Genomic DNA, 16,880 nt, shown 5'->3' on the forward strand with positions numbered 1-16,880 from the left:
GGGCGAGAATCAGGAAACGTATATGAAAAACTGAGGGTACTATCATCTGCAAAACAGTTGAGTGGATTAGAAGTTTCAGACAGGAGATCATTTATATAGGCTTGTGTAGTTCGCGAATCTTGGTGAACTAGTGAACTTAGTTCACTTACTTAGTTCAATTTAGTTCGCGAATAGCGAAAAAGATTTTTTAAACAAACTAAACAGCGACCTAAAGCAGCCGTAATATGACATTACAAAATTTGGTTCTTGTCTTATACACCGAAAGCGCCCTTTTAACCCGACAGACGTTTAATGAATAGGGGTTCAGAAACCAAAGTGCATATGAAATTGCATCCAATTCTTTGTGGAGCGAAATCAGTTCTTCTGCTCTACCTCAAGATTTAGATGTAAAACAAAAAGCACAAGGTCGCTTGTACTTGTGCCAGTATCAGCGTTTTTCTTCAAGCACCACTTATTCTTATTTCTGAGCAAGAACAAAAAACAAGTAGCATCTTGGTCCTTGCATTACTATGATTTTGATTTAATGAAAGCAAAACGAACTTCTTATAGACTTTCGTCAGGAACCAGAAAGCTCGACAAGTATATGAACGAAATTAAAAATAAAAACTAAATTATGTATCTGTTATTTTTAGGTTGTATTTGTTTTATTATGTAGAATGCGTCAATTTTACATAAATTTACATAATAATAAACAAACTAATTTGAAGTCATTAAAATAAATTGAACTTAAATGAACTAGTTCAGAACTAGTTCAGTATCGTGATTTGAACTAAAGTGATCGATCACTCAAATGAACTAAATGCCCAACTCTACATTTATAAAAATGAGAAAGAGAGTCGGAGACAAAACGGAGCCTTGTGGCACACCAGCATTTATTTTGTGGGTTTCCGACTTGAATCCATCCAATACGACTTGTATTGAACGGTTCGAAAGGTAATTTCTAATCCAAAGAAGAAGAGATTCATCGACGCCAAAAGCACGCATTTTCGAAAGAAGAGCTTGATGCCAAACTCTATCAAATGCCTTTGAAATATCAAGTGCAACAATCTTACTTTCTCCAAAACGATGTAAAGATTTGTTCCACTGCTCGGTGAGATAAACTATCAGATCACCAGTGGACCTGTTGCTACGAAAGCCATACTGCCGGTCATTAAGAAGCTTCCGTTCCTCAAGATATTTCTTAAGTTGAAAGTTAATCAACGTTTCCATGACCTTGGAAAGAAGGGACGTAAGTGCGATCGGTCGGTAGTTTGAGGGTGAGGAAGATTCGCCTTTTTTAGGGACAGGCTGGACAAATGCTGTTCTCCATCTACTAGGGAAGAGACCAGTAGAATAGGACAGATGAAAAAGCTTACGCAGTGGTTTTGCCAGCTTGGAAGAACACCTCTTCAGAACGATGGGGGGGATACTATCCGGGCCAGCGGATTTGTGTATGTCAAGATCTTTAAGAACTCTTGCTACTGAACGAGTGCGAAAGAAGATTTGTCCCATGGATCCGTTTACGCGCTCAAGTACTGGCGGGGTCATGACACTATCAGGCAGTGTTGAGTTGGCAGCGAACTGCCTCGCAAGTAGGTTAGCTTTGTCAACAGAGCTAACAAATGGAGTGTCATTGAAGACGAGCGTTGGAACCGACGATGAGGTAGTGTTGCGAATATTTTTTACAAATGACCAAAAATTTTTACTACCTTTGGGACATTGTAGTATTTTTAGCCTTAATTCTTGATCATGCAAAAATTTGGTTCGTAGAATATGGGCGTTGCTGGCCTTTCTAGCTTGTTTGAACTTTTTTCGGTTTTTCTCACTGGGATTGGCTTTATAACATCGAAAGCTTGCCTCTTTAACCCTGATAACCTCTTTGCAGCTCGAATCAAACCATGCATTTTCTTTCGGTTTGATTGTTTTAACCCTATTCGGGAAAAAATTTCTCATTCCGGAGAGAATAATATTTGTTATCATACCAGCACTGGAATCAACGTCACTATCGAGGAAGCATAGCGACCAGTTAAAGTTTTTGAAGAATTCGTTGAGTCCCTCCCAGTTGGCTTTCTCGTATTGCCAGACGGTTCTTCTTGGTGCTTTTTCTTTAACTGGGTTTGTTTGACACGAGAAATTCGCTGATATGACACAATGGTCTGATGTGCCTAGAGGCGATAATACACTAACAGTGTATTTATCAGGGTCAGAGGTAAGGAACAAGTCTAGAGTGTTTTCAGCTCGACCATTAACGTCCGATATTCGAGTCGGCTCGTCGACAAACTGAGTTAGGTGGTTTAACTCAGCAAAGATCTAGGCATACCACGAAGAATTGTGTACATTGAAATCGCCCGTAATAACGATTTCAGTGCGAGGATAAAGGGTAACAATCCTTTGAATGGAGTCGGACAGAGCATCAGGTTCGTTAGAAGTTGAATTACTGTCCAGATTGGGGCTCCGATAAATAAAACAGGTATGAATGATGCGCTTATTAACCGTGAATTTAAACTACATGAAATTAAAATATGTGTTTGTACATGGACCGTATTGTGGTTGAAGTTGGTATGCGACATCATTTCTAATATAAACGGCGAGACCATGGTGGGAAAAGAATAATGGCACCAAGCTATACCCAAATAGATTAAATTCAGAACAGTCTGTATTTTCACCTATTTGCGTTTCACTCAGTGCCAAAAGAGCTGGCCTGTTTTGTACAGTGTAAATATACACGTCAGAGAAATTGAATCTTAGCCCACGAACGTTGGCATAGTCGACCCTGAATTTACAAACCATTAAAAAACTCAAAACTTTCTAAAACCAATTCGGACAATTACCTATAATGATTCCCTTATCTAAATCCCAATTGAATTCAGTGAAAATGGGCGGTTGACACGCCCCCTGGCTAAAATTCTCAAATTTTAAATTTTTTCCTTTTTATAAACTACCAGCTCTACCATTCAACCGAATTTCAAGATTCTACGGTAATCCGAAGTGCTCTATAATATTTGATGAAAATTCAGCGAAAATGGGCGGATGCCACGCCCCCTGAATTGAAAATCTAAAATTTTCAATTTTTACCTTTGTATACACCACAAGTCCTATCACCGTGTAAAATTTCAAGTATCTACGTTAACGTGAAGTTCTCCATAATTTTGATGATCTGTCAGTGAGTGAGTGAGTGAGTCAGTCAGTTACGGTTTTTGCCCTACATCTCAAAAACTACTCATCGTAAAAGGCTGAAACTTTTTGAGGAGTTTGGTTTCGACCAGCTCAACAAATGTAGCGAGTTTGAAATTTCTAACATCTTTGGTGTGGAAGTTAGAGGGGGGTCGAAAATGGCCTGAGTTGTTTCCTGTAAATAAGGGTGTAGTGCCAAAGTTGCTAGAGAACTTTGCTGGGCACTACCGTGCCCCTTGATTTCCTAGCATTTGGAAACAAGCGTTTATTACTCCTGTTTTTAAAAAAGGTGATAAATCCAATATAGTCAATTACAGACCCATATCTAAGCTGTCTTGTATTCCATAGCTTTTTGAGCAAGTCGTTTGCAGATGACATGAAAATTTATAAAAGTATCAAATCGGTTAATGATCGGAGGCTTCTGCCAGAGGACATTAATAATTTTTCTTATGGTTTAGTAAGAATAGCTTAGTTTTGAATCCAATAAAATGTAAGACAATGACTTTTTCAAAAAAACGTGCTCCTAGTTTGTATGAATATAAAATATCCCAACACACATTACAGCACGTTCAGAGCTTTAAAGACCTAGGCGTTAATTTTAGTTATAATCTTGATTTTTCCGACCATATCAACGTTATCGTGAGGCCTTCTCTATGCTAGGTTTTGTGAAGCGTTGTGAAAGAGGAACTGTGACATTTTGCCGTTTCCTTTAAGCGGGTTTTACTGTATTCTTAAGTTGATAACATGCTTTCATATGCGGGAGTCATCTAATTAAAATCTTAAGCCTAGTACGCAGATCGGGAAAATACAAATTTTATCTCTACAATTTTAATCTCTACAAAACATTTTTTTATCCTGCGCAAAAATTTTAAGTTGGAGAAATTACCTAGGGTAAACTGCCCAATCATTGGCGAATGTCGCACCAACTTTAGTTCGCAGTGTTTTCCGTATAGCATACAATTATTATTAATACTTTTTTTTATAATTATCAATATCTCGTTTGCTAAGTATATGCCAAAAAAGGCGGGAAGAGTGAATTTTTAAACAAAAATAGTAGAAGTAGCTGTAAATGGTTTTTAAACTTAAGGTGCCAATCACATAGGGAGTTGCAACAATAGGGCAGTTTACCCTAAGTTTTTTCTTCTTTCAAATTAAATTATTTTTTTTTGTTTTTAATTTGATTCTGAGTTGTATTTGCTTCGTCTTCACTTTCCAAGTATTTTATTAAAGAGTCCACCTTAATTTAGTTTGAATTTTTTTCAATTTTGTTTTATTTTTATTCCTTGTCACAATTTTTGCCGGCAGAATAATGCTTCGAACATTATTTGTCGGCGCAAAATTAAGTGGAGACTTCTTCTTTACAGCGGCTCCAAATATTTAACTGAACGTGAACTGCGTACTGCTTGGAAAAATATTCAAGACAAAATTTGTCCCGAGAAAAAATTTGTATGAGAAATAAAATTTTTCCCGATCAGCGTACTAGGCTTTAAAATCTTAAATTATATACAACAGGTAGGTATTTTAATTTAATCTGTTGAAATATTTAAATAAAAACTTTTATTTAAATGATGCTCACCTGTTCTTAGTAAACTTATTGGACCTACAGTGGCAAATATATTTTTCAAATATTGCCGTGTTTCGTGCTAAGTTCATAGGTGTAAAAAAAACGACAATTGAAGTGCACTCTTATTGGGCGGACACCCTAAACTCAGAGAAAAAATAACTGTTTTAATAGTAAAAACCGGGATGACTATTTTAAATAGTCAATATTGATTATTAAGTAGTTATAATTGACTTAATAGTTAAATAGTCACATATAACTATTTTAATAGTTAAAATTGACTGTTTAGTAGTTAATTTGGAGAACACTAGTACTTCGTTTGATTGAGTCACAAATAACTATTTTTTTAAAAATATTTTAATAGTTGTTATCCCGATATTAACTATTTTATTCTCTGAGTGTATATAAAGATAAACCTCAAAATTTATCATTTAAGCGAAGAAAGAAGACTTGCTGAGTAAGAATCAATTGAATATAAGCTTATTGGGAGAATAAATAGGTACTTAAAAACACCTTGATATAATTTACAAGGTTAAGGTTCCTCGATTGATAGGCTCATTATAGAAGTAGAGAACATGAAACTAACTACAGTTTATAAGTACCCCGATAGCGTTGTGCCAAGGCATTATATGAAATTGTAGGGAAATAATATGCATGTAATTACAGGAAAAGATGCTCATTAAGCTCTTCTAAATGTTTACCCATCGAATTTTTATCATGAAGATATATAGAAAGATAGGTATACTGTACAAATAACTTTTTCGGAGTCGGGAAATAACTTTTCGCATTCAAATAAAACATATTCCTACATACCTAGAATACTTAAAGTAGGTAGGTATCATTAGGCTTTCGTAAGAAAAAAAAAGTGTCAAAATGGTTCTATATGGTATTCCTTCGTATCTATTTGCCTTTTCTTGTCATCGATTTATCTTTTGTATGTACATTGTTATTTGTTATTCAATTTTCATTAAAAAATTGCAATTTTATTGCCTTAAGGTCCTTAAAGCTAGAATTCATGGGCGGCGAGCACCCCAGACATAAGAAAAATTTTCAGGTAAGTTTTCAGGTGTTAGATATCAATGAAAAAAGGTGATCAATTCAGGGTTTATCCAATACTGTACGACTGTAAAGTAATTGACGAAAGGTTAATGTTTCACAAATTAATTTTTCAACAAGTCCAGCCACGTACAAACACAAAATAAAGAGGTATTTTAGAAAAAAGTAGTTTTTGTTTTTTGTTAATTTCTCGAAAATGACAAGATATTGAATTGAGATATTGAATCCGATTTTTTGTTTTTGTTTCAAAATAAATAAGAGCGGGGGAATAGACCCCCCCACCCCCTCCCATACGATTTTTTCTTGTCTCGACCCAACCTACACGCTCTAGCTTTTTGGCACATTGCTCCTGAATCACCCTGTTTACAATGGATAGGTATAAAATATAGCAAAGCGACATAAAGGATCTAAGAATAATGCAAAGATAGTTCGAGGACTCGAAAGGTTTTAAATTTTTCTTTGAGTACCTAAGTATTGTCAAAAATTTCCTTAAAAAATTTAATCTTTCAAAAATCTTTTAATTTCCCTATATGAATATAACATCCGCATTTATCCAGAATAGTGATTTCAGTGTTTCTTGCTTATTTATTCAGCTGTCAGGTAGATACAAAGTCTAAAACAAAAAAAATTAAGTCTGTGTCTGTGCTCTGTGGTAGTAAATTGTGATAGTACCTCTAAGTTTTTGTTGTAGTGTTTTGTAAAGTTTTTTTTATGTTAATGTATTACTCTACTCTACCTAATGTCCCTCAAGTTAGATCGCATTTTTTATTGTAAATAAAGTGGTAGCTTAGAAAGTACCCCAAAATTAAATTAAGTGCTCCACTACTTTGAAAAAAAAAAATAAAATAAAATATTAATAATAATAATTAAAACCAGAAAAATGTTAAATAAGTGCTCTACGAATGTAAAATAAAATTTTCGTTTTTTGTAGAGCGCTCTTTGCCCTGCTAAGTTTTTATATAAGATTTTATTTATTTTCTATACAATCCACGTTCTACGAACTTGAATTTCGTTTTTTCTCAAAAAATATAGGAAGGTACTCAACACAGTTCGTTTTTTTAGGACATTGTCAAACAAGTGAACCAGGGCAATAATCAACGCGCTAGTGAGGTTTTTTTTAGCTAGGATTACACGGTTAACGAAATCGGAAAAAGCATTGACGTAAAAATGACGTTAAAATATTTTCCCAGGCTGTCATGAAGTTTTACCACCCACAAATAAAAAAGTCATCGCGTTGATGGGTAGGAAATGACTAGTACACAGTTTTAATTTTTGACGAGGCGATAACAGAGTGAAAATAAGTTTTTTGGTGATATCTTGTATTAAGCTAAATAAATAAATTATTAGACCGTGTCGCGTCAAAAAAAATAGACTTAAGTAAATCTTTAAAGCAAGAGCAACTTTTAACACTACTTGTGGCGCTCCAAAAATCAGCCACGAATTAATTGTTGCTCGCTGCTGTCCCTTAGAAATGTATTTGTCTATAGATAGTTTTAATTTTTTGGTTACCTAAATCAGGGCTATTCAAGGTTATTCAATTGAGAATGAATAAATAAATTAATTTCTTGTTTCTTTTCATATAAACAAAATTTATTTGCTTCATCAAAGCTTAATAAAAGCAGTCCCTTAAAATTGAAATGATTTCATTTATAAGATATCGTTATGTTTAAACATTACTGTCATATCAATATTAATTACGTGTAAAATTGAACCTTATAATTAATTTTTGCAGTAGGGAAACAAGAATATGGTTACGTGATTTGATGGAATCGAAATCAAGCATATCAAATCTCCCTATTTATTAATGTACAATGAGGATTTATGTCATGTTTAAGGACAGAGTGTATTTTTAATTAAAATTACTTGAGTGTATTCGAATATTGGTTATCAAGCAGAATAGAATCTGTGTTTTACTTGAGGGGCAAATATACAGGGTGTACGGTTAAGAATAGATAATCCAAAAATGCATCAAAGCTGACCTTGTACTCATGTAAAAATAAACAGGAAAAACAAATTTCTTCCTACTATGCCTCCTTTCAAATATAAGCTTGTTCTTTTCAGTTTTCAATTACATTTTTTTTTGTAGTTTTTGGAGACTTTGGGATTTTTTTTAAACGTTTCGGTCGAAATCATCATGCCAGAAGTTAAAACGAATTATGCTGTCTCAATGATTTTGTCAACCAGCACCGCCGGTTATAGGACCTCTGGAGTTCCTCGGAAAGATTTCACGCGGCACTCTCTCTAAAAATTAAACCTTCATTTCCGAATAATTTGTATCTGGTTTTAACTCCTCCTTTAAAAGAGTACTACAGTAAAACCCGGATAAACCTCACCTTAAATACCCCGTTTTGATATGCACTAAAGCGAGTTAGGTACTTACAAGAACCCGCTTTAGTGCTCATAGGCACTTATGTCTTTATTTATTCAATAATAAAAAATAACATGTTTGATAACTAAAAAAATAATCTTCACAAACAAAACTTACTTTGAAAGTTTAAAATATAGACCAGTGCCAATCAGGTTTTCAGAGGGCAAAAGTTGAAAAAATTATTAGCAGCATAAGGATGGTGGGAAAAAATAGGATAAATGGTATGAAAGGGAAAAAATAAATTGGTTACAAATTACTTTGTTATGTTTTCTATCTTTTTAAATGTTTTTTTGAGCGAAAAGTTAGTTTTTGGATTTTTGACGAATTTAATTTGTAAAAATAGCCTATTTTTCAATCAAAAAAGTTACCGAAAAAATGTTTTGATTTTTAAAAAGTTTGGAATGCAATTATTTAAATTAAAACCTTTTATTAAAGATTGTGTGGAAAAACTATACTTTTGTTTTAGAAAAAATTTTCAACGTCCAAAACACTATTTTTGTGATGTTTTGACATTGTAATATGTCAAAAACGTAAGCTGATAGAATTTTTTTGACTTCGAATTCAGCGCACAAAAAACCATTAGAAAATATACTTTGATTTCTATTAAAAAAAAAACTTTTTGCTAGTGAAATCGATAAGGGCAGAAAAAAACGAATGCCTTATTCGATTTCAATAGTCACTAGATCACACTATTTATTGGCACTGGTCTAATAGCTAACAAGTTAGTTTCTACCTTCAGTACATTTTTTTTAATTTTAAAGCGCTATAGCAAAGTTTTCCTTATTGTTGAAACTTTTTTCAAATGTGTAGGTACTTAAAAGAAATTCATGCAAGTAAATTAAATTATAAGTATTTGAAATAGCAGGTTATTAAGCGGGGAAGCGAAAGGTACCTAAGAGATGAGTTGTATATGAAAACATCCTTAAAATTTTGGTTCTAAAAAAACAAATAACGAAGAAAAAAAATAACAAAAATAATAAAAATTATTTAAATTATTTCTATTTTAAGTGGAGCGATTGAATATAATTCAATTTTAAAGTTCAAGTGACCTCAACTCCAAATTTATAAAGCGTTTCGCCCAAGTACGACAGTGGGCTCATCAGTTAGATCTGTCGTACCCTTACCCTTACCACGGGCATACATTTTTCTAAGGTCTGAATTTAAACAAATTCCCTTTGAATATTAGAATTCACAGTATATTCATGCTGTGAGTTTTATATAGTGTCGGTAAACATCGACCAAAATAAGGCGTCTTAGTAAGGGTACGACAGATCTAACTGATGAGCCCACTGTCGTACTTGGGCGAAACGCTTTATAAATTTGGAGTTGAGGTCACTTGAACTTTAAAATTGAACTAAAAAAACAAAGGTACTTATGGGGGTTAGGCACTTAGGCGAGAGGCACTTTTCCGGGTTTTACTGTAGTCCTATTTCAACCCGATCTTTCGGGAGTATCGGCCCAGTTCTTAACTGTTTTTTATAGATAAGCGAGTTGGCCAAGCATTGAAAAAGAAGCCAATCGTATACTTCATGAGGAAATTTGCGTGGTTGTAGGGCTCAATATACAGTTAATTTTCCGATATTGGGTCTATTTGGATTCCATCCAAAGTTTTTTTTGTGATCCACCTCATAAATTACACCAAGTGAAACATTTTTACTCATATGACACATGAGGTATTTTTTTACACTGGATCTACTAAAAAGTGACAGCCTTTAAACAAGTTATATAAGATTGAAAAATGGATAGAGTTGTACTAAAATGGTTAATTACAAAAATCTAAATTTTTTTATTGAAAAAAAGAATAAGATAGGTAATAGTTAACAATTTTTTGCATCAGAACTTTATTAGTACACATTGAGTTCAGTCAATGAGTATTAAAATGCAGCGGATCTGAAAAAAGTTGTGACGTCAGCTAAGTTTGGATGCAGTATTGAAGAGTCTCAACATCTCAAGAAGGACGACTGGTCGGACAGAAAATTTGCAAGGATTTTCTAGATTGGAAATATGTATGTACATATAATTATCTTTCTTTCTCTACTACATCATTTTTCTCTACGAGTTGTACTTACACAAGCGACGATGCCACTATCTTCAGATTTTTTTCTCTTTTTATGAGGGAGCTAGTAACTAGAGTTACTTTTGGTTTACGAAAGCGAATGTTGTTAACTGTCTTATACTAGATGGTTTTACTGCTTTCATCACATTCTGTTTGAAATTTTGTTTAAAACCTTAAAAATAAAACAAAAGTACTTAACAGGAGGGTAAAACACTAGGTGCTGTCACTTGAAAAAAAAAATGAAAACCGATATTCTGTGGGACGATATACTCTACACATACAACATACAAGAGACAAAAGCACACAAACACACTTTCACGGATGTTTTTGTAGTAGCTACCTATTAACTTGAAAAAAAAAAAACAAAAATTCTTGATTATTTTTGAAACGAAAACCGCTAAGTGAAATAAAACAGGTAGGCAGGAAACAATCCACCTTCCTGCAAGCCATTGTTGATGTATTCTTTTGTTGCAATGATGTTTAATAATCCTACCTGATAGGTATTGCTTGGATGATATGGTGTTTTTTTTAGAAAACGTAGTTTGCAAGGTTTCCTCTTCCTTTATGCTATGCACATAAAATTCAACACTAGCCCAAAAAATTAAAGGAACAAAAAAAAAATCGTGATTTTTGATAGGCTGTATCTCAGGAAAAATTTATTATATAATGACAAAACAAAAAGAATGTGAGAGCTACATTCTTCTTGTTTTAGGATTTTTGTACTTATTAGCTGTGTTTTATTTTCCTTGTGATCCAGATCAGATCATTGTGTTTATTTGCGAAACAATAACAAAACAAAATTCTGCTTTTGTTGTAAAGCTAATAAAAACAATGATCTGATCTGGATCACGAGGAAAATAAAACACAGCTATTATTTAATTTGAAATGGTGAAATAACAAAATCATTAAAACTATCCAAAAACCAAAATGTTCCAATTTTTTTTCTCTCTTAAGGAAGTGGGAACATTTTTCTGCTATTTTCAGATCGGCTATTAAGCTTTAAAATCAAAACTTTCAAAATAAGAAGAATTATATATATAAACTTTTATTTTCAAAATTTAACTTTTTAAGAAAATTTTTGATTTTTCTTTGGGTCTTTCAAGATTAAACGATGTAAAAATGTTCAAATAAATTCAAAAGACTTTGATTTTGCTCATTAAAAAAGTGATTAAAAGTAAGTCATTTACAGCTGCAAAAATGTGGTGTTTTATTTCATCTGTGTAAATGTATGTTTGAATTTTTTGTAAAGCAATCCATTGCGTTGGTTGTTGAGGTATCGATTAGTCAAATTCAAGAGTATGGTTTGTGGTTTGATGACTGATATTGCAGTCTAAAAAATCGTCGAAGTTTAAAACAAAAACAAACTTGAAGCTTAATAAAAATACCCTTTCTAAAAACTACTAAAAGCTCTCTTTCACTTTCAATCTGAACCTTCCTCGGTGAGTTGCGCGTTTCTACAGTGGCAGCCCTGTCTCAAAAATCACTAAAAAATTCACCTATTTTGTTTGTTCCTTTAATTTTTTTTGTTTAGTTTCAGTTAATTTATTTAAAAGTCACCTTTTCTTCTCGTTTATATTGATAAGATTTTTAGACTTTAACAACGATATATGTAAGCCTAACAATTATTACAAAAACCGCTTTTTTTGCTTTCAATTCTTGAAATGGGATACAATTATTTATTTAGCTAGGTACCTACTTATATTTACCAAATAAGAAAATCAACCATGCACACTAAAAATGTGTTTCACCATTCAAATATTGTTTTACTAAAGGTTACCTTTGTGGAAAATACAGGTCGTTTCCAATCAAGTCCTATGGAAACTTGAGCAAAATATCATAGTCGCTCACTGGAAGGAAGCATTTATGACGCAGCTGCAATTTTTCTAAAATTCCGATAAAATAATAAAGAACAGTTCTTGATATCGCTTTTTTAAACTTTAAGTTGTGAGATTCGCTGGGTTAACCTCATAAAGCGGAGGCAAGTCTCCCGGGTTTGTATCGTTTCATATTCACGGGCAATACATAAAAGAATACAATTATTTGATTATATGTATACCTTTATTTGATTATGACCTCGAATAACTTCTGAATGAGTTTATTAAATGAAAAATGACTGTATACCTACCTTTTAGTAGAGCATTTAATTCTCGTTGATCAACATGGCAGTGGAATTCAGATTCCTGTGTTATTCTTTTGGGAAATAAAAAAGTGCGATGCGGAAGTAGTAATATTAATATTAAGGGCTCAAAATTTCAGGGACCTATTTTTGAGTCTAAACGAAACTTTTGAGCCTGGTTCTGATAAAATCAAACATTTTTTTTAAACGCATATTAAAAAGTATTAATAGACAACAGAGAAACTGTGAGCTCTTATATAAATATAGGAAGAACGGTCTGTCTTTGAAAATCCATAATAAAGGGTGTTTTTTTTTAGAGATTTGGTTTCAAGAATTAATAAAATGCATATAATTAATAGTAATGTGCAAGAGTTTTGCTTTATTATAAAGATATGAAGGGTCCAGGGGAAAAACGGCACATGTCCACTTTTTGCCAAAAATAAACTAATGATGAGGTCTTGTAGTATTTATTGAGCACTGTCTGATGGCATCCTTACTTTTAGAAAACAAATTTAAGCCTTGGTAAGAAAATAAATAACTGATGACCCTTAAGTACTAAATTGTATGAAGAACAAAATTTTAAAATGCGTTTTTCTCGGAATGAGTTGGAATAGACTTGTGCTGTTTTTCCCCTGGACCCTTCATATGTTAAAATGATTTCGGGCAAGTGGCCACCTCGTTTGGCACGAATAACTTCTAGCCTAGGCCAATTTTCGACCAACTCGTCAATCGTCTCGTAGACAAGGCATCATATTCGACCTCGCCACAGGCCCACGACGCCGCGACCTTTGTATATAAAAAACAACGCTACCAAAATAGTAAGCTAGCGAACAAACTAAAAACTATGTCAAATTTCAAACAGAAATTTATATCTCATCTCCTTACTCCCATTATTGAATTCGATCTAAGCGCCCTCGCGACCACTCAAGTAGCGAACAAACTAAAAAATTTCACTTCATGATAGTACTATAGATTTTATATACAAAGGACGCGACGACACGTACGCTCACTAAAGTTTTCATCAATAAATTGATTTTTTTTTTTGCTGAAAGGGTTGTAGCGACGTCTTGTTTGAACCAAAGGTCGTCCACATCAACATACTCCAATTCAGAGACGAAGAAGTCATTAATCATGGCTCTATAGCGTTCCCCATTGACTGTAACATTGTGGCCGGCTTAATTTTTGAAGAAATGGGGACCATTGTGTTTTCCCCTCTGCCCATAGAACACACCAAACAGTGACTTTTTTATGGATGTAATGGTGTCTCAATAATGGCTTCTCGATTATGATCACTTCAAATACGACAATTTAATTTTCTTATAAAAATCGGGATCAGCGGCCATTTCGTTTTGGGCCCATTCCACGAATGTGCGACACGATTGATGGTTGTTCGGCTATTTATTATGAAATGACAAACCAAATTGAGCATAAGGCCAGAACTATAATTGCAGTCGGGAGCTAATGTCAAATTCACGTTTTTGTTGTTGTTGTTTTCTTTGACTTTTTGACACGTTTTCATCCGTCGAGTGCGGTTGCGAGCGCTGTTCCCCTCCGTTTCGTACGACGCATCCGACTATTATAGTTCTGGCTTAAATCAAGTGACAGCTGCTGCAAAAAAAGACCAACTCAGAAAAAAGTATTGCCAGATTGAAAACAAGATGTCTTAACAAACACCCTACATTCATTCACAATGCATTTTATCTATTATTATAATTTGGAATCCTATTCACTAATGACAATACAATTTCTTATACAAATAAATGATATCCTTTTAAACTCTGTTAAATTCAAAATGAACTTCATATCATTTTAATAGGTGCTTACCTATTTTCTTTTAATAAAACTTGACTTGAAATGAAAAGATTTCTAATTCTATGTGCTGTGCATACTTATTGAAATCAAAAGAAATAAAAAAAAAATTAAATTAATGTGAAAATCTGCTCAGAACATAAATTTTTGCTAATTATTATTATTTTCTTTTTACAGGTGCATTATTTAGTTGAGTGCAACAGCGAAGTGAACAGTTTTGAATGAAATGAGTTTAAAAAACCTAAAATAAATTTTAAGTAAATCAGTGTATTTTAAGAGCATACATTTCCAGCCAACTTTAAAATAAAATAGCCTAAATTGGTAGGATTTATTTGAAAGCTAACCGCCCAGAGACATAAGACTGACATATTTTTAAGTCCCTTACCTTTTCGGAACCTGTTTGAAACAAAGAACAAATTTTTTATTTGCTAGGATTGATGCAGATAATATTGTTTTTTTTTTTATATATTCTTCTTTGAACTCCTTAAAACGCTTAATTAAACCCAATCTTGAAGTTCACAGACCCTGTGGATGAGGTAGTGTTAATGATGTGGAGTATGGAAAGTTATATCACACGATGGGTCACATCACGTCTCATATGCATAAAAAATAATATGAGCTTTTACTTTATACTACTTATTAATTCCGCTAGTATTTACATTTTACTATTAATGTATACGGGTTACTGTCTTGTGGTGGGTATTAGGTCGTACCTACTTTTTTTCTCATTCTGAATCAGAGTAAAGCAGGGTTTGATTGTTATCTGGATATGAATGTTTTTAAGTAAATTTATTTATTTAAACAAATTTTTCTAGGTACTAGTTTTAAAGTGTTAATGCAAACTAAATTTTCAACTATCGAAACTTTTAATGGATCTTATTAGGTATAAACGACTTAATACATTGCAACCTTATATTTGAAGTTATTTAACTGTATAACTAACTTACCAAAACATTTGGTTTGCCAGTTCGATCATCAACCCAAAGTAGTACCAAATCTGAGCCAGACATTCGTATGGATTTTCGTGAAAAACCCAATCCAATAAACCCCTGGGTATTTACAGTAACACGAAAGTATATATCCTTTGCTCTTATCCACCATTCCAAGAGGTATAATCCATTTGAGTCCATGGATTCTATCCTACGCCAATCATCATAATGCATCGCTGATGACAGAGAAGAAGGATTACTGCTGCTACTGCTTGTCGGGGCATGGTGATGGCCTTCATGAAACCCGTTTGAAGGTGATGATAAAATTGAAGGAATAAACAAAGTCAGGGAAAGGAATAACACCCGAAGGATGTTGCACACTTTAAGATATTTCATGGTTTGCTTTTTTCAAGGGGGAGAGGGACTTAACTCACTTTATAACTTCACTTGAATTATTCACTAAACTAAATTTAAATATAAAAATATTTTTAAACTACAAACAGAATTTTTTAAATTTCTATTTCACTCTGTATCGGCATTCACATCTGCCTTTTTTGTACACACACTTTCCAAGGGGAATAACCAAACTAGTACGGGGAAACAAAAATACCGGCAGCTGCCCTTTCGAACGATAAAAACGACTTCGATTGCACCCTATTCTACGTCTCTTAAAACGATTGAGCCGTATTCTAACCAGATGTGTTCTTTGTTTTTTAACTAAAAATAAGCATTATAACTATGATTGCTAAAATTTATACGCACGCGTCCAATCCGTGGTTTAAGCATTCAAAACTTCTAAACGTTTAGGTACCTACAATATACAACATCAACACCGAACCGAACTAAAAAGACTAAATTGCGCGCGCGCATCCCTTTGCAAATACGGGCCACGCTACCATCTGGAACTTGTTAGACCTGAAATATACCTCAAACTCAGGCAGGAGATATAGGGAATTCTTTTATATTTACTTTGCCGGTACGGTAGGTATATGTTTAAATGTTTGAGGCTGTGTAAGTGTTGCGGGCATATTATGAGATATGAGCTTGAGTTTGAAAAATTTCTTTGTATTTGTGTATCGTTGTTCGTTAAAACATGATATTGATATAAATGAGTAAGTGGTCTTCAAAACAGAGTTTAGTTTGTAAGGTACCTACGTTACGAATAACGAGCATGATATGCTCAAGTACGTAGCTTAGAAAGGGGCTCTTGGGAGGTTTGACTTTTTGGATAGATAGTTTTTCACCCCTATTACGGAATTGGAATTAGTGTGTTCTAAAAAAATTGAGGCGTGAGTAAAGCAAATATCGTGTTTTAGGGAAGAGGAGCGAAGAGCGAAGGGAACTGTGAAGTTGAAAGTATAATTTATCACAAATTGGAGCACATAGAGCAAGGTGTTTCTTGTCGTTTTAATATAAACGACTTTACTTAATGATTATTAATTAAATACATTAACACATTTTAAAAAAATTCAATATCCCGTTTCCGGAAGTTCGATAAAAAAAAATTATTTTTTTTTCAAATTTTTATTTTTAATTAAAATTTAAGGTAAATAAATGCTTCTTTAATAAAAATCATTGAAATTAAGAAAATTATTTGGGAGAAAATAAGATTAATATAAAAAAACAACGGTTCTAACCGTTAATAACGATTTTTTTCAAGAAAACTTTTTTCATTAAATGATAGACATTGTCAAAAACTTATACGTGAATTTTTTATCAAAATCGTGGGAGCTACTGAGAAAATTTAACTTTTCCGAAATTGAAATATGACAGGTCCAAAAAAAACCCTTTGTACAAGATTCAATAACTGGTACCTACCAAGTTTGAAGTGA

General features: G+C 33.2%; 1 protein-coding gene across 1 annotated transcript in view; it reads right to left on the bottom strand.

Moving 5' to 3' along the window:
* LOC129907849 (MOXD1 homolog 1) overlaps positions 1 to 16,205 on the bottom strand; it is a 103,733-nt gene extending 87,528 nt beyond the window's left edge. Inside the window, exon 1 of the mRNA XM_055984263.1 lies at positions 15,067 to 16,205. Within this exon, the coding sequence (XP_055840238.1) occupies positions 15,067 to 15,444 (378 nt within the window). The 5' untranslated portion in view covers positions 15,445 to 16,205. The remainder of the gene's footprint in view (positions 1 to 15,066) is intronic.
* Between the last annotated feature and the right edge of the window lie 675 nt (positions 16,206 to 16,880).

The sequence above is a fragment of the Episyrphus balteatus genome, chromosome 1 (genome assembly GCF_945859705.1).
Source record: "Episyrphus balteatus chromosome 1, idEpiBalt1.1, whole genome shotgun sequence".
Lineage (NCBI taxonomy): Eukaryota > Metazoa > Arthropoda > Insecta > Diptera > Syrphidae > Episyrphus > Episyrphus balteatus.